The sequence below is a fragment of the Pterocles gutturalis genome, unplaced genomic scaffold, assembly GCF_000699245.1.
Source record: "Pterocles gutturalis isolate BGI_N339 unplaced genomic scaffold, ASM69924v1 scaffold27175, whole genome shotgun sequence".
Lineage (NCBI taxonomy): Eukaryota > Metazoa > Chordata > Aves > Pterocliformes > Pteroclidae > Pterocles > Pterocles gutturalis.
Window position 1 is genome coordinate 10,467 of NW_010139065.1, and position 24,595 is coordinate 35,061.

Consider the following 24,595-nt stretch of genomic DNA (forward strand, 5'->3'; position numbering starts at 1 on the left):
ACCACAATCAAAGCTCCTCCTCATTTTCCCTCATTCATCTTTTATTTAAGGAACACTGGCCTCAGAGTGTCTGTTCTTCTCCTTATGCCATTTGCTATGGAGGATATAACTTGTGGAAGGAAATAAAAAGGTGCTTTACTTTCCCCTATAGGTGCATAAGGCAAGCAATGACCTAGCCCTACATATGCTATATATTACAAAGCTGTTATGCTTGCTCCAAGTGTCTCTTTTTTTCTTCTTTTTCTGTCTTTTTTGAACACCATATGGTACTATTTATCTTTGTGGGTACAAATAAAAATAAAGACTTCTTGAAACCACACTTGATTTATTCCTGACCACTGTAAAATCAGTAATAGAATACACTGTCAAACCACTGGCATGGAATGTGAATAATGTCTATCCTGCATTCTGATTTATCTCTCTCTCACACAAACACGCAACTACATTAAAGAACGTGAGGCAAGAAGAAAGAGTCATGCTGAAGTTAGGATTCACTGTATGCAGCTATTGCAAACACCAACTACCCAAGCAAGGCTCACAAATTCAATTGTTCTAACAGAAGGTCTCAGGGCATTGACAATGATGGGCCAGAGGACAACAGAAGCAAGAAACTTCCTAGACCAAAAAAAAAAGCATACCGTTCCAAAAAGCCAAAGAAGTGAATCAGTACTTTGACACAAGGTACTGCAATGGCTGGTCAACTAACAGTACTGCCTAGGTTACTAGCAGCTACTATCCAAAAGAAGGAGGGAGTAGGGGAACAAAAGCACCAAAAAACATACTTAAAGTCAGGTGCTGATTCTTCCAGCATTTACCAGTCAGATAGTATTTCTAGAATTAGACCCTAAACTATTAAGGTTCTTCATCAAGGTAGCAAATTACTTATGAAACCACAATATTTTAAAGCTCTGCAGTCGAATATTCATATTATCCCAAAGTGCTTAGATCGCTTCAAATGGGCACATGGGAAATTTGTGATGCTCAATTTGTGGTTAGTTACTAATGCAGCAACATTTTGCATTAATGAAACTCCTGATGTGCATTAATTACTGTATTGGCTTGGAACACTTTTTTGTGCCTATTAGTTTGCTAATACGTAGTATAAAAATAATCATGTATGACTTGTGTTGAGTAGGGAAATGTAAGCTGCCGCTCATTTGAATTTAGAAAAAAACAGACTATATTAGGAAACCATGCAGTTTCTCACCACTGTCTCTCATGTATGAGAAGATGCCATTAACAAAACGCATCAGCACATCTGAGTTCCTAGAAATGAACTTACCTTGGAGTCCCTAGAAATCGCTGTGATCTCAGTTGTTCAGCCACATACAAAGACGCTGCTGTTGCCAGTAGTTCTCTTCTTTCAAGATCTGTCAACTTGTGTCCTAGTTTTCAAAAATCAGTTAAAAAAAATTAGATACTAGAGGCCAACACAGACACAAAAAGTAACAACTGCCAGTAAAGATACTGTTCAGTCCTTATACATGAAACCTACATTTTTTTGCCCTAAATTAAGATGAGGCTCAGCACAGCAGACACTCTGAGTTTCAAAGTTTAAATTGCACGTTTCCATACAGATCAGCCCTACTGCTAACACTGGTATCTCTGTTAAAAACAATCTGACAACTGAAAGAAAAAAACCTGAACCATGCCGCAGCATCTTGTTTTTGTTACTGAAATGTCAATGGTTGACATATTGTGCCTCATGCTGGTAAGGAATCCATCTGTACGTTAGGACTTACTCAAAAATATACAGCATTCTTTCTCAGTACTTTACCTTGCAAAGGCTACAGATCTTCCAGGCAAAAGGGATAACACAACAACATAAACCACAGAAATAAATGTGGATAAAACTACTGGTCAGCCCTGGGTCACATACTGCTATTTGTGTAATCATTAGTTAGTGACTAAATGGAGTCAAAGTCATGTTTGACATTTCACAAGCAGAAAATGGCTCAACGTAGCCTACAGTCTGAAGGCAGGCAAGCAAATAAAGGTTTGGACAAAAAGGTGGAAACCAGGGCGACTGGAAGCAGGTTTGCTCCATTTCTTGTTCCAGAAAGTTAATTAGGAATTCAGTTCTCCATTCAGCAGGCTAAAAGACAGAGCACAGTGACAGAACCTTTAGGTCAAAAACCACACAACAGAAATTTCGTATGAGAAGCTGGCAAACAGCTGGTCAAGACTGGTGTCACCAGAGAAGTAGAACAGTCAAAACTTGATGTGAGAGGGACCAAAAGGACAAGTAAAGTAATTAGTGCATAAGGCAGTGGCAGGAAGCTAAAGTCGACGTAGGACAGGACAAGAAGTGCAAAGATGAATTGTCATGAAGAAAAAGAGGCAAATTATCCTCAGGAAAGAGATTCTGCACAGATGAAAGCAAGGGTGTTTCAAAAGCCAGAGGAGAGGAAAAGGCAATAAATAAAGCTTAAAAAAAAAAAGGTAAGACAAAGATTTACCTGGATGCAGTTACATCAGAGCTCTCAAGGAGTGCTTTATACAGCTGCTCTCTTGCCCCAGTAGCCCTTCATGTGTATGTACCACAGCAAATGCCATCATTCATGGCAAGTACAGATCCACATGAAGGGATGGGGGAAGAGGTGGGGAAGGGGTTCAGAAGGCTGTATTACCCTGAGCCACTCTGCCCAGTACGGCATGTTTGCTTACAGTCCTGCAGCAGAGAAACAGTTACACAGTTCCCTCCTACACCTCCACTCTTCCATCATCTCAGCACTAGTGCATGCAATGCTAACTCTCATTCCCCAGTGCTGGTTACTAGTGAGTGACAATTTCTACCAGTAGCATTAAATAAGACCAACACAATCCTCAGTAAAACCCAGAATGGAGACCTCTGAAAAGGACTGGAGCAGACTTTACAGTAACAAGTGCACAATTTCAAAACAGGACATCTTCCACACAAGACCCATCCTTCCACTGGGAACATTAAATATGGATAGGTAAAGAGGCTGCTTAGAGTCCGCCTCAGCATCATGCCGTGCTGATGGAAACACACTCATTACAGCTCCAGATAACACTACAAAGGAGCTGTCAGCGGATAAAAAAATGTAAATTTAAAAATAACAAAAGCCAGCAAATCTGCATCAATTTATTTTTAATTTAGTCCATATTCACATATTCTGGCTAAAGCTTACTGCAACTTCCTTCACTCAGGGTTTATTATTTTTTATCTGCCTTGAAATGGAAACTATCTTTAATAAGCGTATGAATAAATATGAATGTTGAAAGGTTGAGGAACTGGCTTGAGAAACTTGATCTTCCCTTTGCCAGTTACTAGAAAAACTGATTGCAAAGCAAAAGTAAAAAACTGATGAACTTTTGTACTATTTATGCATATATACAAATACATATATGTGTATATATAAGCCTTATACAATTATACAATCATAGAATCACAGAATGGCTAGAGCTGGACAGGACCTTAAAGATCATCAAGTTCCAACCCCCCTGCCATGGGCAGGGACACCCTCCACTAGACCAGGTTGCTCAAAGCCTCAGACAGGCAATGCAATAACATCAACTAGCTAGCTCTGAAATGTGATGGTTTCCCAGTTGTTAACACACAGTGCGGAAGCTCTGAGATCATTTTTTCAAAACACTGCATCTAAAATTGGTGATTTGTTTACATGTCCCAGCTAAAGACAGATCAGGAAATCTATCCTAAAACCTTTGCTTTTCAGTCACCCTGAGTAACACCCATGACAAATCCACATGACCAAAACTGCATGTTCCTACCTGCTCCAACACACACTGGTACTATCAACTCATATAAAGGAATAAGGTAAAACTAGAAAGATCCCAATTTGAAGGTTTTATTGCCTGACCTTCATCTGGGATTAAATCAATAACTGCTTTTGCACTTGCTGTGCTGCAAAAACTATTTTCTCCATGTATCTTCAATAAAAATCAAACTACAAACAGTGAACAAAGGTCAATAATTTGAAACAGGTTAACAACCAAGAGTTATGTTCACCTCTTCATTATGAGAAACATGAAAAAAAATGTTTATCTACTTGTTCTATTTGTCATTATTTGCATTTCTTGTGGCACAGACACGGCAAGCAGAAAAACTGTAGCATCCACTGTGGGCAACTTGCATTTATTTTCCTAAGTCTCAGAGATAATGTAAACTGCTAACAAGAACATACCAAAATTAGGTTCTGGTCTTTGGCAATATACATACAATCTTACCACTGAATGTCCGTAGCATAATTTTGGAGGCACACCTCAGAAGTTTGATTAAAGGCTGCTTCCTAAGGATGGCAATTTGCCTTTATTATACAAGACAGACTGCCTTAGTTCTCTGAACTCCAGCCCCACTTCCCTCACCTTCTGCTCTTGCTCTGCTGCTATGCTCAGCAGAATTTTAAGCAGTTTTAAAGTTAAATTTTCAAATACATTACTATATTTGGAAATGCACCAATGCACCAGATAGCACTACCTTTGTTTCACTTAAAGTCTTATTTTACCTTCGAAGCAATCCCTCAAGATTTCAATTAGATGTCTTGAGGTTTAAGTTAATATTCACCATCAATAAAGATATAACAACACGACCTTTCATGTTCACCATGCAGAAGATCAATCTGAAAAGCAACAACGCTACCCCTGGGGCACTTGTTCAAGTGCTCCCTTAATAGGGAGTGAAACAAGTAAGTAGCAAAGGTTCCCCAGCATCCAACATGGCAAGTTCTGTCATTGCTCTTTCCTGCCTTCATCACTGCAGATGCCTGGGCTACACAAAGATTTCATCTCCACTATAAAAATGTAAATCAGCTCCCAAATTTCTCTGCTCAACCTGGGATATAATTCTGCGTTTTCACTGTCATCACTGAACTGAATTATACAAGGTGAATGTATAACAGGATTAATGGCTATAAAATTAAGTCACAACCGAAGGAGTGGAAGCACTGTTCTTCATGTTATTTAAAACTAGACCACACGCCATCTATTACTACTAAATGACAGAACCCTGGTCAAAAGGAAGACAAGGAAAAAGTACTTCTGTCTCATTTCCCTGATGTTATGATTACTTAAATCAATATTATCCCAGTATCCCCCAAGCTGAGTCAAAAAGGTTCATGCAATTACTTTACATAACCAACTTCAAATTAAATTACATAAAAGGTCATTTTTCCCATAACTCTCATTTGCATTTTGTCCTAGAAATGTGTTTCCTACTATCAATTACAGGGGGAAAAAAAAAAAAAAAAAACCACAAACACAAAAAAACAAACAAGCCCTGGTTATGTGCCTGGGTCTGTTAATACTTGAAAAGTTACTGTTTTCTGATTGGGAAGAATAAAAATTAAAAGCAAAATGTGTAGCATAGAAAGTACAATGCATAATTCAGATCCATATCAATGCAGGCAAAGTTTCTATCATTCCTAGGTTATGTTTTGGCTCGAGTTTTTCCCCAAGGGATTTTGAATTTGACCATTACAGATGGCACGTATACCAAGTAGGCTGAGGCAGAAAAGAAAGTTGCATGTTACTTGAGGTTTTCACTTCTTCCAAAGTCCAGCAGAGCTTTGCCACCCAGATGGTATGGTAAAGAGACAGACAATAGTTTCTGCATATACAATCTCAAACCATTCAGAATAGAGAACATATGTCTCAGAGAGCTCGTGATCACTTATAAGACGGATGCTATAGCGTACAGAAAGGAAACCCTACTATTTGTAATTATAAAGGGATTAGTGACTAACCAAGAAATGTTTCTTAGCCTCACCTGTCAGAAAGAAAAATGTCAGGTAAGCTATCTGTTAAGTCAATTTTTATAATCCAGTAGCTTCATAAAATGAAGACAAAGGTTAGATTACAGTGGGGAATTAACAGCAACCATCCTCTCCCTTCTAACAGTATCACAGTCAGGGGAAGCCATATCTCCCCCTCCAACTAATAACAAAAGTCTCCAGACTTAAACTTAAAAGTCATATCTGCAGTCCCAATTCACCTAAAAAGTGCTTTTGTTCATAACAGAATCATGGAATGACTGAGGTTCAAGTGACCTGGGGAGATTTTTAGTTTATTCAGTGTGGCCCCCCACCCTGAGCAATCTCAACATCAAATTCAGACCAGGTCGCTCAGAGGTTTGTGCAGTCAGGTCTTGAAAATCTCCAGTTTGTGTGTATCGCACTGAAGAGTCTGGCTATGCCTTCTTGGGAACCCTCTCAGAGGTGTGAAAAGGCTGCTATTAGGTCCACCCTAAGCTTTCTTGTTTCCAGGCTAAAAAAGTCTGTTCTCCCAGTCTCTTCCTCATAGGTTCTCTGTTCCAACCCCACCACAACCCCGGTGTCTCTTTGCTAGACTTACTGAAGTTTGACATCTTTCTTCAGAAATAGAATATAACAGAATCATTAAGTTTGGAAAAGACCTCAAGCATCATCAAGTCCAACCGTCAACCCACACCACCTAACTCACCAAACCACGTCCCTAAGCACCACATCTACACGTTTCTTGAACACCTCCAGGGATGGTGACTCCACCACTTCCCTGGGCAGCCTGTTCCAATGCCTGATCACTCTTTCAGTGAAGAAATTCTTTCTAATATCCAGCCTAAACCTCCTCTGGCACAACTTGAGGCCATTTCCTCTTGTCCTATCACTTGTTACTTTAGAGAAGAGGCCAGCACCCACCTCACTACAACCTCCTTTCAGGTAGTTGTAGAGAGTGATAAGGTCTCCTCTCAGCCTCCTCTTCTCTAGACTAAACAACCCCAGCTCCCTCAGCTGCTCCTCATAAGACCTGTGCTCCAGACCCTTCACCAGCTTCGCTGCCCTTCTCTGGACCTGCTCCAGCACCTCAATGTCCTTCTTGTGGTGAGGGGCCCAAAACTGAACACAGGATTCAAGGTGCGGCCTCACCGGTGCCGAGTACAGGGGCACAATCACCTCCCTAGTCCTGCTGGCCACACTATTTCTGATACAGGTCAGGATGCTGTTGGCCTTGGCCACCTGGGCACACTGCTGGCTCATGTTCTTATATGCATGAGGGGTTTAAAACTGGACACAGTATTCCAGAGGTGGTTTAATAAATGATGAAGTGGAATAATCAATGCTTTCAACCCATACAATTATAACAAACACAATGTATCTAAAAGCCTTCATCTCATACACACTATCTGGAGCCAATACACAATCACAGGAGAGAGGTGTTTCCTCTTTCTTTCCTTCTATACTAGAAAGTATTTAATATAGGATTGTCTATCAGAACTTCTGCTATTCCTTTCCACTCAAATGAGGTAAGCATGCTACAAGAGGGGCAAGTAGAGGATTCTTTTTCTTTCCTCCCTGAGCTTTGGTATGGGTTTTGTGATAATCTCTTGGCAAATGCCTCATTTCTCATTTGCATGGGATGTATCACCCAAAGAGACTGACCAAGCATTTGAGACCTCATTTAATAAGCAGGAAGAGAAGACCAATAAAAAAAAATCTCAACATTCAGATATCCAGGAAAAGATGGATTAATTGTGAAACAGACTGAACCACAAAGAACGATCCAATGGATAGGGTACTAACCTAAGGATCCTCAAGTTTAATTTGTTCTTTACCAAGGACTCCTCTTAAGTCTTTGTGAAAATAGAGATACTTTATGTGCCCTTAAAATAGAGATAATAGATAGAATATTTCCTTCTCACCAGGCAGGTTAAGTAGTACAGAGGCATCCCAGGCTGCTTGGAAGCTGCAGAAGGACAGCTCATCTGTCAGTACTCTAATAGTACGGTCTACTCCTGCAAGCATGGGAAATATTTTTATTCTGTGAGCAACGTGCTTGAAGGCCACTCTAAGACGTATGTACTCATGTCATCTGACCTAATCAGTGTTGCTGCACCAACCCTCAGATCTGCACTCCTCCCAAAACATGCATGTGTGCTCAGCGCAATAAACCATTCCAGCTGCCCCACTCCCAGCCAGCATTCTAGCCATCCTTCCATCATGCAGATGACAAAAGGGTATGACAGCAGCTGTTTTCCCACACTAATCAGACCCTGAGCAAGCTTAATTTTAGCCCAGAAATATTTTTAAAATAACTTGCAATAAACAGACTGGTTTTGTTAATGAATGTTTATTTAAAGAAGGGAAGAAAAAGAGTTAAACCCTAATCACAAAAATTACTAAACATTCCTGTTTTAGAAACAATTTGAAGTGGGCATCACAGGTTAATGGAAAAGCTGCCAAGATATTTAAAATAATTTTCTTCTTAACTTAGAGTCAAAGCCTTCTAGTAAAGGACTTATAACGAAACCCTTGAAAATGAGACTGGAAAACAAAGTGTTTCTTTATTTTACTCTTAAGTAAGACTAGAGCTAATATTTATATTTGTAGAAAAATGCATGTACGAAATGGGCCAGTACTTTATGCAGTCACCAGAAAGAACACAGCTGACATTCATTACTTACCAGCAACATAGACCAACAGCAGCAATTCTGTACTTTACAAAGGAAACATGCTGGGTTGTGCTCAAACATTAATACAGCATGCATCATCACTCAATTTGTTTATTTCTTACCTATTCCAAATTTAAAAAAAACTTCTGGTATCTATTTCTACTGTTTACAACGGCACATATTTCTAGGTATTTATAAATCCACTTTGGCTACACATTGCTCTAATTTTTCAGATTATCCTCGATCTTTTTTTACAGATGCATATCTTTTATAGACAATATTAAGATATATGAAGCTACTTAATTTTTAAATCCTCTTAGCAAAGTTTACCATAGGTATTTATATAAAACGGTTAGTTGAAGTGAGTAAGGGATTAGATTTCATAAGTTAATTTGCCTTTCTCTTGCCGAGCTTCTACCCATCATCTGCCCACCACCCTTGCTTGCCTTCAACTACTCTCATTCTGCATTTGCAGAAATATTTTTCAGTAGGTACTTAAAACTGTCTTTTTAAAAAAGACTGTTAAAAAACAGGCTTTTTTTAAGCCTTCAGGGTCTGATCCAGAGCAAACTAAATCATTAAAAGGGCTCTCAATTACTTTAGTGAGCTCAGAATCAGTATTCATGAAAAAGTACTCTTGACTTGAAATACAAATGTTTTGTAATAATGATATCTGCATTTTTTTATCATTAAGAAGGCTAATATATTCTTGTATTTGATACACGGAAGAAGAGTGAGACTTTTCTTACAGCAGGAAAAAAGTCTCGTCTTTTCACCTGTCCCACTCATTAGTTCCTATTATGAACTGTCACAATATCTCTTCTTGTGTCTTCCGGTGTCTAGAGCAAAAGCTTATCTTTAAGACTATGTAAATGCAATATTTTACACTATATTACAGTTTACCTCAGACTACAACACTAATCAGCCATTTGCATCAGTGTGCACGTGCACAAAAATAAGTGCATATACAGTTCAAGTCAGATGACCCCAAAACAAATTTCTTACCATCCTACAATTTGTGGAACAACAAGTAACTAACTCATTATATATAGGCTAACATTGCAATACACAATATTAAAATAAGAATAAAAGAACAGAAGATAAGAGTGCCTTTCCATAGTCAAAAATACAGAGCAAAGTGTCTCCTCCTCAAACACCAAACCCTGTCCCAGCTTCTTACAAGTGATCAAGGGCTCCAACAGACACATTATCACAAATAAAGGTAGAACGGTTTATGTTGTTATTGTTCCCAGTTACGTGTCGGGTGAGGCTGCCTTTTCACAAGATGTTATAAACTTATCTAAACATCTTGCGTTCTTGCCCTTGTTCTCCATTCGCTTCTCCCCATTCCTAGCCTGCCACTCACTTTGCACATCCGCTGAAGTTCACCAGATTCCTTCATGAGATAAGTCAACCCAAGTACTCTCAATAAACTACCTGAACAAAAGCTGCAGCAATTAAAAAAAAAAAATTAAAAAAAAGACAGTTTTCTGGTGGTTTAGGGAACCAAATCCGCTCAGGTAGAAGACTGAAAAGTCCCAGAACTGTCAAGGAGACAGGACATGGAATTTCATATGAAAGTGTCAGGGAAGGGAGACCAATCAGCTAATCAGCAGCACTGAGGTTTCAGACCAGATGAGAGTACCCTCAAGTCTATGCTGGATGAAAGCCAGATGAGTTATCTGAGTTTAGTTAAGTATACCTTAGCAAAGACGATGAACATTTGAACTTCAACCATCACAAGCTTACTGCCACCCAAGCTGGCTAACTCTTATTGCTTTGGTTGCAGTCATGAGCCAGTAACAAGCTGGATGCATTCATCCCACATGTAGGACTGTATCACATAGAGTTGCCAATTACCCCATGATATAAAGTAGCTCTGTGGATTAATATTCTTTGCACCAAATTCTCACACTGAGTCCTGCGGTAAGAACAATCTGTTCTGCTCCTCAATGAGACCAGAATTTGGTAAGGTGCCAGTCATGTCCAGTGACTGCCAATATGGCAGTGTTGTCTCCAAACGGGGACAAGGATTCTGCCACACTGGATTAACGATGAATGGGGAAGAAAGGGATCTCGATGGAATTCATACAGGACCCATGAATGATAAGCTACAAACATGCTCTTTTCTTTTTTTTTTTTTTTTTTAAATAAGGAAGAGGTTCCAGCTGATGAATACCAGCTGAGGTGTGAGGCCTGTACGGAAGGGCTGAGTCTCTGACCACATGGGTCAAGAAAGCATCTACAGCAGATTGGCTGAGAGAGAAGATAATCTTTTACAGTTTGCTCCTCATGAAAGGAAACTAATCTATTTGTTTACTTACATTTCTCTACCAACTGTTGTTCCACATTTTTGAAACTGAGCTGTTTGGGATGTTGCAAAGAAATATTTGCATTTCTGTTTATGTTAACTTAGCATATGAATCAATAATTTCAAGGTGATGTCCATTACTGCATGTAATGAGTATTAAAGACCAGGTTACTGCATTACTCTGATAAAATGCCAGATCCTCCAAAACAATCCTATAGTGAATACAAAGGATGCCAAAAGGCAATTCTAAAGATGCTACACAAACTCAGTGGAGAAGTGAAATAGTGCTAAATAAATCTTATCTTCAGTTAACAGTAGGAACACTGTCTGTAATGAAGCGCAATAGCATAGCAGAGTTGAACTGATGTTTATTTTACATATTTCATACCACCTACAAATTGTTTTTCTTGACTTTAGATGTACTTCATTTACTATTTGTCACTAGAAGTAAGTATTTTGCTTACTGAAAGTCAAGAAAGTAACTATTTCAATTATATTATGCATTATTCAAAAATGTTAACCGCATGTATGCACAGGTACATTTGACAAAAAAAAGCAAAGACTGATTGGGGAATGTGTCAGTCTATAAATATAAAGGAATAATAACCAGAAACACCACCTCCCAAGAAAGAAAAAAGAAACATTTCCAAATGGAACAAACCTTTAAAACCATCAGGATAGACTTCAGGAAGGAATTTAGTGCTGATGTCTCCTTGTACAAAGCGTGGATGGATGATCACTTCTCGCAATAAAGAAATATTGTGAGCCACACCTGAAAACAAAACATAAATACAATATCAGGTAAACACATTAATCATAAATTACAGCAGGAAGCAACCTGTAAAAATATGAACTCTTATCTTTGCAGAATAAATACTTGTTCACAACTTAGAGACCATAGTACTGATGTAATTAATATAGATTTACCAGTTTTGTTCCACTTCTGCCTCAAGATACCTTCCTTAAACACTCCGTTTAATTAAAAAGTAAACCTTCCAAATTTTCACCTCACCAAGTTTAATTCGAACACCTAGTTAAGTCAGTGCCAGCAAGTACAACCAAGAGACTTTTGGTTCAGTCCTAGCAGATGTAGGCAAGACCAGAGACATCTCCTTGAAATGACAGATTAGTCATGACCATAAGTACCAGCTCAATTCCAGTGAACCCTGGCCTATGTTGTCATCCTGCCACCTTACATACATACTCTCCCCTGAAAGATACATGCCATATTACACCCCAATCACAGTAATGAAAGACAATAAAAAGTTTTATCACATCTAAGTCCTAAGAGAGTCCTGTGGAACTTACAAAACAAGAAACCTATTGTTTGCTCCGTATACACCTTTATCCAACCTTGCCTGGCCAATTTTTTAATTCAATGCCCTGCTTCCCCTTCAGCACCATTCCATGATCCTGCTAGGCATACAGCCCGAAAAAACCCATCATTTCTTTAATTAAAAAATTACTTATCATAGAGCCCTTATAGCCACCTTTGTCCTTTAATTTCTTTGACTATTATATTTCTCTTTTTTTCTGAATTTCTTTATCTCCTTTCATTCCACTTCTCAGCCCACCTCCTCTTTCTTTTTTTCATATTTTTAATTTGTTTCTTTTCCCCTACTTTTTGTGCCAACAAAGACAGACAACGTCTAACAAACGCAATCTAAAGTTACACAGCTCAAAGGATGCTGCCAGTGTTAGTCTGGTAGTTGCACACAAAAACAGTAAATCCTCTGCCCCTTCCTCACAGATGAGTACAAGACTAATTTGTTTACTCAGAGAGGAAAGGAATAAACCACATCCCATTTCCAGCATAGGCTGGAAAAAATATAACCAGTAGTAGATGTCAGCACAAGATACGTACTCAAGATAGTTAACACTGGAAAAAGACTAAAATTCTGGAGTCAGTGAAAATGTTTCAAAATGGGTTAAAGAAACACCTGTCAGGATGCAGATACAGTTGCTATACCTTAGTTCAGGCAGTGAGACTAGGTGACTTTCTGAAATCCTTGAAGTTTTATTTTTCTTTGAATTTAACAGGGCTGTGTAACTAACTTAATGTTAAACTGCACTTTGCCAGAAGTACTTGCATTTTAGCACTAAATATGATGGTCATTAAAAGTCATGTCACTGAAATATTAAATACAATGAAGTCTCTATGGGAGGCGGGAGAGGAAAAGAAGTGCAAAAAAAAAAAAAATAAAAAGCCCTGAAAAAAAGCCCTGAGCAAAAATCCTCAGATAATTTAAATTGTCTTCTGCTTACTGCAGTCCAAACAACTCTCAAAGAGAAGACACCCTCTCTTTTCAGAGTAGCACACAGGTCATCTCTGGAAAGGAAAGTTTAAGATTATGAAGGTAAGACCTCAACTCTCCTGTGAATTTTGGAAAGAGACTGTAGCAGAAAATTTGGAGAGCCACCACAGCTCAATCCTAATATGACTACACAGGATAATACTGCCTCAAACATTAACATTTCCCAAGAGAAGCTGAACTAGATGTGCAATTCTGGGAGCATAAACTGTAAGCATTGGCTGCAGCTGTTGCATCCTTTCCAGGTATGGATAAATGAGGAAGCTGCTATAGGAAAGACATTACCCAACCTCAGCTGTGCAGTGTGCACATTCTCACCCTTCAGGAAATACAAAGCAATTCAAGTTCTTTCCTCTCAGTGTCAGAGGGACAGGCAACTTTAAATCACATTGCATTTTCCAGGTCACAAGAACTTCAGTGTTAGGTACAAACCATGAAGTATAAAATGCAGAGCACATCACAAACTAGTTTTCCATGTAAATATTTGTCTGCGCACCCATATGTCTTGTAAAGCACAGGATTCTTAACTTCAACTTTAGAAACGTTTACTTACAAGTTATTATGATTAATACAGTGATGACATGACTCTGAAAGTTACTTGCACATTTTTTTTTTCTAATAGTTCCAGTTTAAAATAACATGAATAAGAATTCATTGTAAACTCGGGCCTCTCAACTGTAAACTAAGCTATTTGGATCTTTTCCCCTATCGAGATCTCACCAAAGCAAAAACACTAGCAGTAGTACAGCGACTGCCAATTGCTGTAGCTACAGAAGGAGATTCTTTTGCATTCCCACTTCTTTTCCCTTTGTGTTTTTCCAGTTTAGAAGCATGAATAACATTCTTTTTATTTTATATGCAGACCAGTTCAAACAGTTTCAAAGCTTTTTTCCCCTACAGTCTGCTGCTGGTGTGAATTTTCAAGCTCTCTGTGTGGCCACCAGTGAAAGCGCTTTCAACACACAGTCAGACAGTCTCACTGAATCATGAAGTCATAGCATAAAGACTAGTTCATGAGCCATTAAGTAGCACATTACACAACCAGTTTAATGATGACAAGACAAAAATTTAACCATTTGATTAAAAGAGGGTCAGCCTCCGTCCTGCCTGTGACCTAGATTGTCATTCATGGACCCTGATTTCATAAACACTGAATGAAATTCACATGGCATCTCCACTAAACAAAAAAAAATTTAAAATCTTATACTAAATGACTATAACTTGGAAACAAAGTCTTTCTTTAGCTGCTACAAAATCCCCCCATTTTAATAGTAAGTTGAAATATCAGAGACATTTTTATCTATTAAGTACAGCTTCAGGACTATAATTAGAAGAAAAAAGAGCAGCTCTTCAATGCTCCTCAACTTTGAATCCAAGATTTAAACACGCTACAATGTGTAACCAGATCATCTCATGTTTTTCTTTCCTGAACTGCTATAAGATCCCTGGTGAGACGATGGCTGATGACAGAGCTTGGTGTCTCAACCAACTGCCCCAAAAGACCTGAAATAAAAAAATGCTACGAGTATCTTAATTATTTCCAACTCACAGGCACCCGAAACATCAGAGGATTCTGCAATGCTTTAAGCTCCAAAATTCCTTTAACAAGCTCAATAGAGCAAACAAGCCTAGGTGTTTGGGAAGCAATACAACATATGTACTTTACACATGCAAATTAAAATTTAATATGCAACAGTTTCCCTTCAGAGTATCACAAAAGGCTATCCTTATCAGTCCCCATGATCATTAATAATGATCATGTAATAACTGCACGGTTGATCTACTTCTCAAAACTGTGTTGATACCTTTAGTGATGTTCCCAACCACATGGCTTTAAAAAAGCACCAGTGTAATCCTTCAGAAGTCTAGAAGTTTTAGATTTGCAATTTAGCGTGACCTCTGTCAAAGTTCATAAGGTCTCCATCTGTGTTTGAGTAACTGCTAGGCTACAGAAATATGGACCCCTAGAGCAGCTTGCTCCTGACTACCTGCTGCTTCCAAAACACTGGCCAGACATTAGCCCCACACTCTCACAGGATCAAACAGAGGCTAACAGGCAGTGCTTATTTCATGCAAAGTTAGACACTAAACTGAAGTATACTGTATTTATGTTGCAGAGGTTTTCAGGGAATTTTTCTTTTCCTTGACCAGGTCTGCAGTCTACCAGGAACAAAATCACATTTATTAACCTGACAAGCCACGACATTTCCAAACAACAAACAAAATTCTCAACTATACCAATTTGTCTCCCCTCCAGAAAACAAAATTTCACTTCAGCATCATTTATTTTTTACACTGTTAAGACTGATGCAGAACTGCAGTTACATTCTTCTTTTATCTAAGTCAAAATATAATAAAAAATAATAACCAATGTTCCTTGTACTTCTTTTTTTTTATTGCACTTGTCTGTATTCTTCATACAATATTACATCAGTAGAAACTCAATTTAAGATGTACTTCTTGGATTTCAATTTTTACACACTATTTTCCAGAATACATTTCTAAAAGAGAACTGATTAGCATTTAACTTCCAGAGATCTCATGAAATTAAAAAATATATATATATGCTTGTATGTTTTATATATAACAAATGTGTATTCCTGAGGTTCAATTAATTTTCCAGTTAAATTGCAGTTATTGCCTAATGAATACACGAGCACACTAAATAATCACATTGGTCACCAGAGCTGACTAGTAACCACTATTTGAAGAAGGTCTCATTAAGAAAAATAAAATAAATTATGATCAGAAGAAATTACTCCCCATACTGCCCGTTTCTTTACTTTGTCTCCTTCCCTTCCTCATTCTCTGGATTATGTCTACCTTAAAACCTTGCTAAATATACCAAATTTTTCATTAATTTACAAACTAGTCTAACTCCTAACCTGCCTTCCCCAAGACAACATACAGGAAAAAAAAAAAAAGACAAAGTTAATTTTATAGAAAATAAAAATGTTATAGCAGGTTTATGAACAGGATACCATCACATTTTTACTCACCAAAAATCAGGACTTGGAATGCCAAGGCACATAACCATAGGCAATGTTTTCACTATAAATATTTACTGACACTAAACATATTCAGTGTTGATTAGCCTTTTTACAGTATTAAGCTTCTGTCATCTTGACATCTGCAAACACAAATCTGCATTTATCCGTGTAAACTTAATTGGAGTCCTACGTGCCTCTCTGTAGATAAGCACTTGAATATACCTAACTTGCTGATAATTTCAAATTGTGCTAAGTGGAATTGAAACAACTTTAACTTACTGATTGCAAAAACAACGTGTGGCGTACAGTACAAGAGGTTTCTCTTTTTTTATAAAACAGCAAGTTAAATTACCACCAATCAATTTAAATGCTGAAGAAGAATAAATACTATGAAGTTTAGGAGGCATCCCATTTGATTTCTCTAACCAAAAAAATAAAAAAAAAAATTAACCATGCTCTGCGCTAAGCATTATGAAACACTGTGTTACTCACCTCTTAAAACAAGAACATTATCATAGATGTGCACAGATTATGAAAACACCATTTTCAACACATGAACTTTTCAAAGTCCATGGTTACTACCCAGCTAGCCTCCATGTCTGCAATTCCAAAAGTTGCCATAATATTCCCTAAAGCCCTCAACATTCAACTGTTTAATTGTCTTTCAAAGCTTGTGTTTTGCTTCAACTCACTTCAGAGCAGGCTATCTGCATACAAAGTCCCATCCCAAAAGTGAGAAGAAAGGCTTGTTTAGCTTTGTAATTTTAATATACAAACATTCACACGAAGTTCTCACATAGGATCAGTATACCACTGACCCTCAGAGCTGAACATGTATTTCAGTTAAAACATTAATTCTTTTAGATATTAAAGTCTGTAACTCACTGAACTCACAGGCCAGAATAAAGGGGGGAAAAAAGGGTGGAAAAAAGCAGATAATATATGGTAATATTCTACTGTAAAAATCAGTTTAAACTGAAACTAGATTTTTGTACTGCATGCACTTCTGAACTCTTAAAATGATTACGCAGTCCATTATTTATGGTGTAGCAAACACGTATGAATGCTTGAATCAGTAGAACAATTGGAAGCAGAAGTTAAGCAGGCTTTGTCAAGAACAAGTGAAAGAAAATGGATGGCCATTCTGCCATCACCCTCTCTTCAGCCACCCCTTTACTCTAAAGAAGGGGAACAGAACACTAGGACAACATTATATCTAAGGGGCATAACCAGAAATACCAGCACTTGTCTTTCAGTGCCTCCTCAACCCAGCACACTGTATTTCCTGTGGTTTTTCACTATCATAACTTTTTTTCTTAATTAAAAAACTCCTCTGACAAAAAAGTACCTTATTTTATTTCCCTTCTCCTACACCAACAACATTGCCTTCCTCTTTTACCTCATCAGCCTGTACTTCAATTGCCCTTCTCTCTTTCTCCTCCATATCGCAGTAGTCTATAATCCTTCCTAAACTACATGCCATAACATTCCACTGACAAGCTGCCATGCCCAATCCCTCTGGTGCAACTGGCCTAAGGAGAAAAATTAGAAGAGGAGAATCTTCCCTCTTGCCAGCATGTGTGCTCCAAGTTGATGTTACCAAGCATCCTGCAATGATCCCTTCCAGTGGTTTTGAACTAAGTTCGTTGCTTTCCCTTCTCCAATTTCGGTTTCCACACTGACATGCTTCGGAACCTGCTGGTCCCTGTTGCAAAGGGTCAAAGAACACAGAGACTCTTGCAGAACTCCCAGCCCCTGTTCCCTCTGCTATGCAAAAGGAAGAATCCACAGTCCAGTTGTATGACCTGTTGCAGGACTTTTTTAAAGCACAACCAGGAAAACGAGGCCTGTTTACATCTTTTTTTTTAAAACAGACACTATATGCTTTTTGCAGAAAAACTGGCTTACACACAGTTTGTTTTGTTTGCAATACCAACGAGCACACCTGCATACCTTCACAGGATTAGAAAACAGGAGAGTACAAAACCTTTAAGTATCACTGCCATTGAGAAGTATCTTTTAAGTTAATATATATAAGACTAAATCATTCATCAATTGTTGTCATTTGAATTTAATTAACATTTATTGTGAAAACCTTGGTACCTGAAAATTAATTTATTTGAAATATATGACAAAATACTAAAATTAAAGTAGGTTGGTTTTGTTGGGTGCTGTTCCTTTAAAAGCCAAGGCCTTCTCCACCACACTAAGCACAGTACTCTTTTTTCCTCCCAAATAGTGTGTTTACAGCTGTCAAAACTCAAGACAACAGTTTCTGCTACCACTGTTCTGGCAGGTCTCCATTCATATCAGAGTCAACTTCTATTTTCCAAATCCCCTCAAACACCACACTTATTTACCACTTCTCCATTTTCTTATCTATGATTGCTCTTTTACCCCATGCTGGAAGATCCCCCCTGGTTGGTGGCTCCTTTATTTCCCCCCTCACTTCTACTCCTTGCACTGTCTGCTGCTTATTCCTTCCTCAGACACTCCTTCTTCCACTCTTCTGTCTTCCAAATGGTCTACTACATTCCTGTCTCCCCATAGCAAGCAGCATCTCCACAGATAACGGTTGGTTTTATACAAAGACCATTAATTTTACATTACTGCTTTCTATTTGAATCAGCAGGGAAGATAAAAAGCAAAGACAGGTCGAAGGAAAGATTACGGGAATCTCTGCACTGAAGGATATGAGCTATCTGCCCAATCAGACATCTGGTGAACTGATGATCAGTTCTATGTGCTGCTTAAATATGTCCTTTTATTTACATAGATAAAAAGAAATTTTCATACACAAACTTCCCAGAATTTCATACTGGGTTTCATACATGCCTTTAACTGAACAGATTATTCAGCCTATAAATTATACGACAAACACATGATAAAATCTTAAGAGAAACTGAGAAGAGGGAAATTGCACATCATGTTTGCACATACAGTAGACACATTGAAAGACATGCTTCCAATACCCTAATTCTGTTGTTCAGATTAAGAAGAAGAAACAAAACCTTAAGTTTCTGAAGAAAAGTGGCATAAAACAAGAGAAAAATGAACTGCAAACAACAGTGCAAACTCACAGGAAATAACTGATGCCTCATCTTGATGAGCAACAGTGGCTCTATGCTTGACCTATGTCTTGAATTTTTCAGTATTCACAAATTCTCCAGTAACTGCTGGATAAAATGAAAAGTGTATCTGCTTGAGACAAATCTGGTTTAGACCTTGAACATTAATTATCCCTGAACTATAAGGGAAGATCCATCGATAAAAGTGTTACTTAACTAGACCCTTCCTCATTCAGAAGCCTCAACTGAGATTTCTAATTCAGAGCAGTTATCAATGGAGGAGTCAGTTCCTATCAGAATAATTTAGACTGTAAAGGACCTTAGGAGATCATTTAATCTAATCCACCACTCAAAGAAGTGCTATCCTAAACTTACACCTGCTCCCATCAATAACACTGTAGATATTGCACAGGAAATAAGATGCAGATGACATTCCCATGACCACTCTGAATATATTTTGAGTTAGTCGCATTGTTAGCATCTACCAACAAATAGATTGTAGAATTTCTTATTTCAGTGTGTAGTCACCAGCCCAAAATGTAATAAAACGTTAAGGCAATAGGCATTTTCAGAGCATAGCATTTTTACAAATATCACAATTCAATTTATTCAGCATTTATAATCAAGAGACTGCTCTTATAAGGCAGTATCTGATGCAGTTTTGTTTGCTTAAAATATTATTTACTCAAATTTTGCATAATTTTGCTTTCTTTGCAAGTATTAGATTAGATTTTTTGAAAAAATAATGAATTTCGTTTCCTTCCTGATATTGTCACACAGATTTAACTGGGAGGGACAGTCGAACCATGGATTCAAGGCCAGGTACTATCTGGTCCTAGAAAACAAGTCAATGAAGACCGCAGTCTGAGGATTTGTTCTCTGTAAGTGGAATACAGCTAAAAGGGAGTGGGTAACTCTCTGATATCTTAAAGCCATAGCAGTAGAAACTGAATGTCTGCTCATACAGCCAGTAGACAAGGAACAGCAGAGTAAGTCCTTGCACTTCACGCTGTCAGCATGCCTCACCCCAGCCTGGATGAGTCACCTCCTGGAGGGTCACTGTGCTACTTCAGTCTACGGATTCTCTGTTGGGACTGCCATGAATGACACTACATGGTGGCATTTGTTCCAAGAGGACATTTGTCTTCTATGAACTGGATAGAGACCACGGATTTCATGCAGGTCAGCAAGCAACCATGAAAATATTAGTGACTAAAAGTCCTTACCAACTTTTGCCTGCTTTGAACTAGTGACACTGAAGTGATGGGAAAGACTCCATCTTCCATTAGCAGTCCCTAAGCTACCCATTAGACAGTCCTTGACCTGTTACCCAGTCATCCCATCCCATTTCCACCCTATGTGAGTGAATGAGCACTTTTGTTTACAGAAATGTTGCAGTTCTTGGGAATTTAAATCACAAGTCTCACAGTGTATATTATCAGTACAAATCATACTGACTTTAGCTGGTAATGCTTAGCTAAAATTGCTTTGTAACTCAGGAGACTCATTTATTACAGGGAAAAAATACACTCTCTAAAACACAAAGCAAACATAAAAACTGTTTCCAAGTAAATTTAGGGGGGTTGTTCAGAAATAGGAATATGAAGCACAGTATTCAGGAAGACTACGGTGATCTTCAAATAGTTATATACAGGCTAACTATTCAAATACAAAACCAAGTAACTTCAAAACTAGGTAAAAATATCTACTCTTTTACTACTAATAACGATTCAGTTATGGAGAAGACTTCACATAAGGCATTTTCACATAAGACCAAGGTGTTTTAATATTGTTTTACATGGCACCTAATATTTTAAAGGAAAAATACACACAATCGTTTTAGAAAAAAAACCTGAATGAAATTGCTTTTACTTTTCTGATGTTTAATTATTTTTGTCCATTTAAATACCAGTATTACTATTTCTGCATCATCTGTTGGGCTTACTTGAGCTTACTAAAGATAACTCTGAACAAGAAGTTCTGTACATGTCAATGCAGTTCAGAACATTACAGATAGGAGAGTTTCTATAAACTGCACTATCAAACATCATTCACACTATGCAAGAGAAGAAATACTTTAATATCCATGAATGTTATGTTTTAAATAAACCCCGGGAAGAAACTACCAGCTCTGTAAAACTACACAAAAATCCTGTTGGTTTTCAAATGGAAACCACTGCTCACCGCAAATAAAAAAGTCTTCTGGAAATTCACCTACTTTTGAAACTTGAAGTAAATTAAAATTTCTCCTTTGTAATACTTTTTAAAAATGCATTCCCCCAATTATTCATTTATTACCTCTTTCAATGTTTTTAATAGATGAAGAGCTTTTCCACAGGTAGAAATACTACAGAGATATCAGGTATCAACCCTTAAAGGCATACATGCATAGTAAAAAAAGACTGCAAAAAATCAAGAATGCAAATTAGTAATTTTCATATGGAAGATGTCATTCTTTGTAAGTATTTATATATCTGTGAAACTGTTATTAGATACATACACATCTATGTAAAACACCTAAGAACAAATAGTAAGGTTCTAACCCATATTATAACACATAATAAAAGACCATGCTCCACACACAGTTCCAATATTCTCATTAACTGTAATCCTTCTAGCATAATCTCTTATTAATTCAAAGAGAGTTTGAATCCAGAGTCTGTCTCCATTAAAAATAAACAATAAAAACCAAACCCCACCTCATCACACTAGCTATAGTGGTACAAATTTCTCTCTCATATAAATTCACTCAGCTGATAATACAGCAGGGGTTTACATCAGCACATTGTACTGCAATAGTCTAATGGCTCAAGTTGCACTAGTACAAAACCACTTTAGAGTTATGCAGTTCCTTTACAGTGGCTAATCCTACCACCTATCTAGCTACACTCTGGTAGAGGGATGCTTTCCCCAGACAGATAAATCTTTCTAGTCTGACATGGCATCTGTAGTATTCAGCAGACAGCCTTAAATCCAAACCAAGTTTTACAGAAACGCTCATATGATTGTCTGCTATACAAGGTCCCTCCTGCTCCTCCTACCAGCCATTCAGAGGAGGAATTAAATAAGTGTTCCAAGTCTTTTTTTCCATCTCAAACCATGAAATAACCTGTCCAGCAACCAAAACAAGGAACAAAAGCAACAAATCCTCCAACAGTTTCCTTCAACCTGCCCCGGTTCTTCAAGTACACTGACTAGTAATGAAAAAAAATTACTCTCCCAAACTACCGTACACTGAAGGGGAAAAAAAATTTTTCCACATTATAGTTCCCTTTTCTAATCATCCTCAGGAAAAGAAAGGATTAAAAAAATTAACTTTTTTCCCTCTCCTATGAGTTTTCCTTCCTATTTTTTCACAAGACACTGAGGAAGATCTAAAGATTTCTCCTACACAAACCATGGCTTCCCTCTCTAAAACTTAAAAGAAGTTAAAGTGGTCATGGTCGATTCACCCCTGCTGCCTGGAAAGGCTCGAACAGCTACTTCCCGTAGGCAGTCAGTCAGCAGGAGATGAAACACATTCTGATCATCAGCCTACACCTGTATTTGCCCAAACTTAAACAATTACCTTGAAAATAAGAAATATACATACACAATCAAATACTGCATATGTTTAATACATAATCAATGTATTAAACTGCTATAAAATAGCAACTACTTTAAATTTCTTACACTGTAGTGGCCTTTTTTTTCCTCCACAACATAATAAATGAATTAGATTCAACCATTTACGAACACTTGTATGAGTTTAAGGAAGTGATTTAAATATTTATCTGAAAATCATCAAGTAAAAACAATGGAGGAAAAAAATGAAGTCTCTTTAGATTTGATGTATCTTCACAGCTTAATTAACACAAGCTTTTCCTGTTTTAATTTGCACTTAAGAAGACGGAACTTTACTCATTTTGCTAATTACTACATTTTCAAGCTGTTTTCTGGAAATAGATGGCAGCCTATCACACTAGGAACCCAAATTTCTATAGTTACCTCGGATTACGTAATTGTCCAAAGCCTCTTCCATTCTTTTCAGTGCTTCAGCTCTATTAGAGCCATAGGTAATCAGCTAAAAAAAAAAAAAAAAAAGCATTTAAGTTACCTAGAAATGAGATAATGTTTGTCTCTAGACTCTGACTAGCATTTAAAATGAAATTAGTTTGTAGAACTTCTGCAGTCACAAAAACATTTCTCACATATTACTGTATCTGTGCTTCAGAGGCTCTGTAAAACATCAAGCAAGAACTAAGATCTCTTAACCCATTCAATGAAAAAAGGCCAATCACATTTCCTTCATAAAACTTAAAGCATCTAAACAAGCACCTTCTTCTTTAAGCACACAGAAAATGATCACAGAGGTTCAATATCTAGTCGACTCTCCAACTTCTAATGCCCAACTGACTTCTAAGATTTAAGTGTGAATTTTTTTGACAACTGAAATCTTACTGTACTGTCATATTTGCATTTTACTAATATGTTACTGATTAATGAGAACTAACACTAAGAGCCACTACCAACCATTTCTTTCACTGCTTCTTTCTGGATGCCAGAATTATTGATGTTTTAGTTCTGGCTAGGTTACATTAAAAAAAGATAGATTGGTAGCACCTTAGTCTGAAAGTAATGGCTTCTGTTTAAATCAGAATCCTTTTAATAATCAGAAAATGCAAGACAAATAACTACAGTTCCAAAATATAAAAAAAATCTGCTTTAGAAGTGACACTAAATTTCCTCTACTCCACATCTTCCTTCACTTCTTTCGTATTCCCTTGAGACATGTCATGCCTAGCACCTTTAAAAAACTGATCTACCAATCCTTCAATATACTCTCCCTCCTTTAAAAGATCTGTGTATAAAATTAGTGTTTCATACCTTTAGAATATTGAAAAATACTCATCAACTCACTTTTGAGATCATGGGATCATAATAAATGCTAATATCACTTCCTTGTTGTATGCCACTGTCAACACGTACCTTTAAAAAATAAGAAGCAAAAAAAGAAAAAATCAACATTGGAAAAAAAAAAATTTCAACATGAGATCAAATCGACCTGGCAGGCTTAAAACACAACACCCATGAAGCTTATCACACACATTTTTTTCTCTTTGAAGAACTAGAAAAATTATTTGTTTTCAGAGAAGCTGAGAGGGGGGAAGGGGAGGTTCTTCCTCCCTCAGGAAAAATACTTCTCTCCTTTAAAAGAAAACACGACTGCAATCTTCAGTTGATAGTCAAAATTCTCTTTTGTTCTCCTAGAATGCACAAGTAAACACACTAAATTTGATCTAACAATTTAGGTTGTGTTACACACCCTAAAACTTCATCTCTGAAGATACCCAATTCCAATTTAATCCCTGTAATAAAACACAATTTTAATTTTCTTCTGATTGACACCTGGCATGAAGGATGCGCCTTATAATCACATCCTTTCTGCATTTGTATGTAATCACAACCCCCATGTTCTGCTACAGCCATTCCGAGGGCTCCAGTAGGAATACAAGTAGGGAGCATTCAGC

At 37.5% G+C, this 24,595-nt stretch overlaps 1 protein-coding gene across 1 annotated transcript in view; it reads right to left on the bottom strand.

Annotated features, from left to right (window-relative positions):
- Positions 1 to 524: 524 nt before the first annotated feature.
- Positions 525 to 24,595, bottom strand: part of LOC104468951 (propionyl-CoA carboxylase alpha chain, mitochondrial-like) — a gene marked incomplete at both ends in the record, with an annotated part of 48,178 nt that continues 24,107 nt past the window's right edge. The window contains 5 exons of the mRNA XM_010083246.1: positions 525 to 615; positions 1,283 to 1,385; positions 11,377 to 11,487; positions 23,073 to 23,148; positions 23,985 to 24,053. Of these exons, the coding sequence (XP_010081548.1) occupies positions 525 to 615; positions 1,283 to 1,385; positions 11,377 to 11,487; positions 23,073 to 23,148; positions 23,985 to 24,053 (450 nt within the window). The remainder of the gene's footprint in view (positions 616 to 1,282; positions 1,386 to 11,376; positions 11,488 to 23,072; positions 23,149 to 23,984; positions 24,054 to 24,595) is intronic.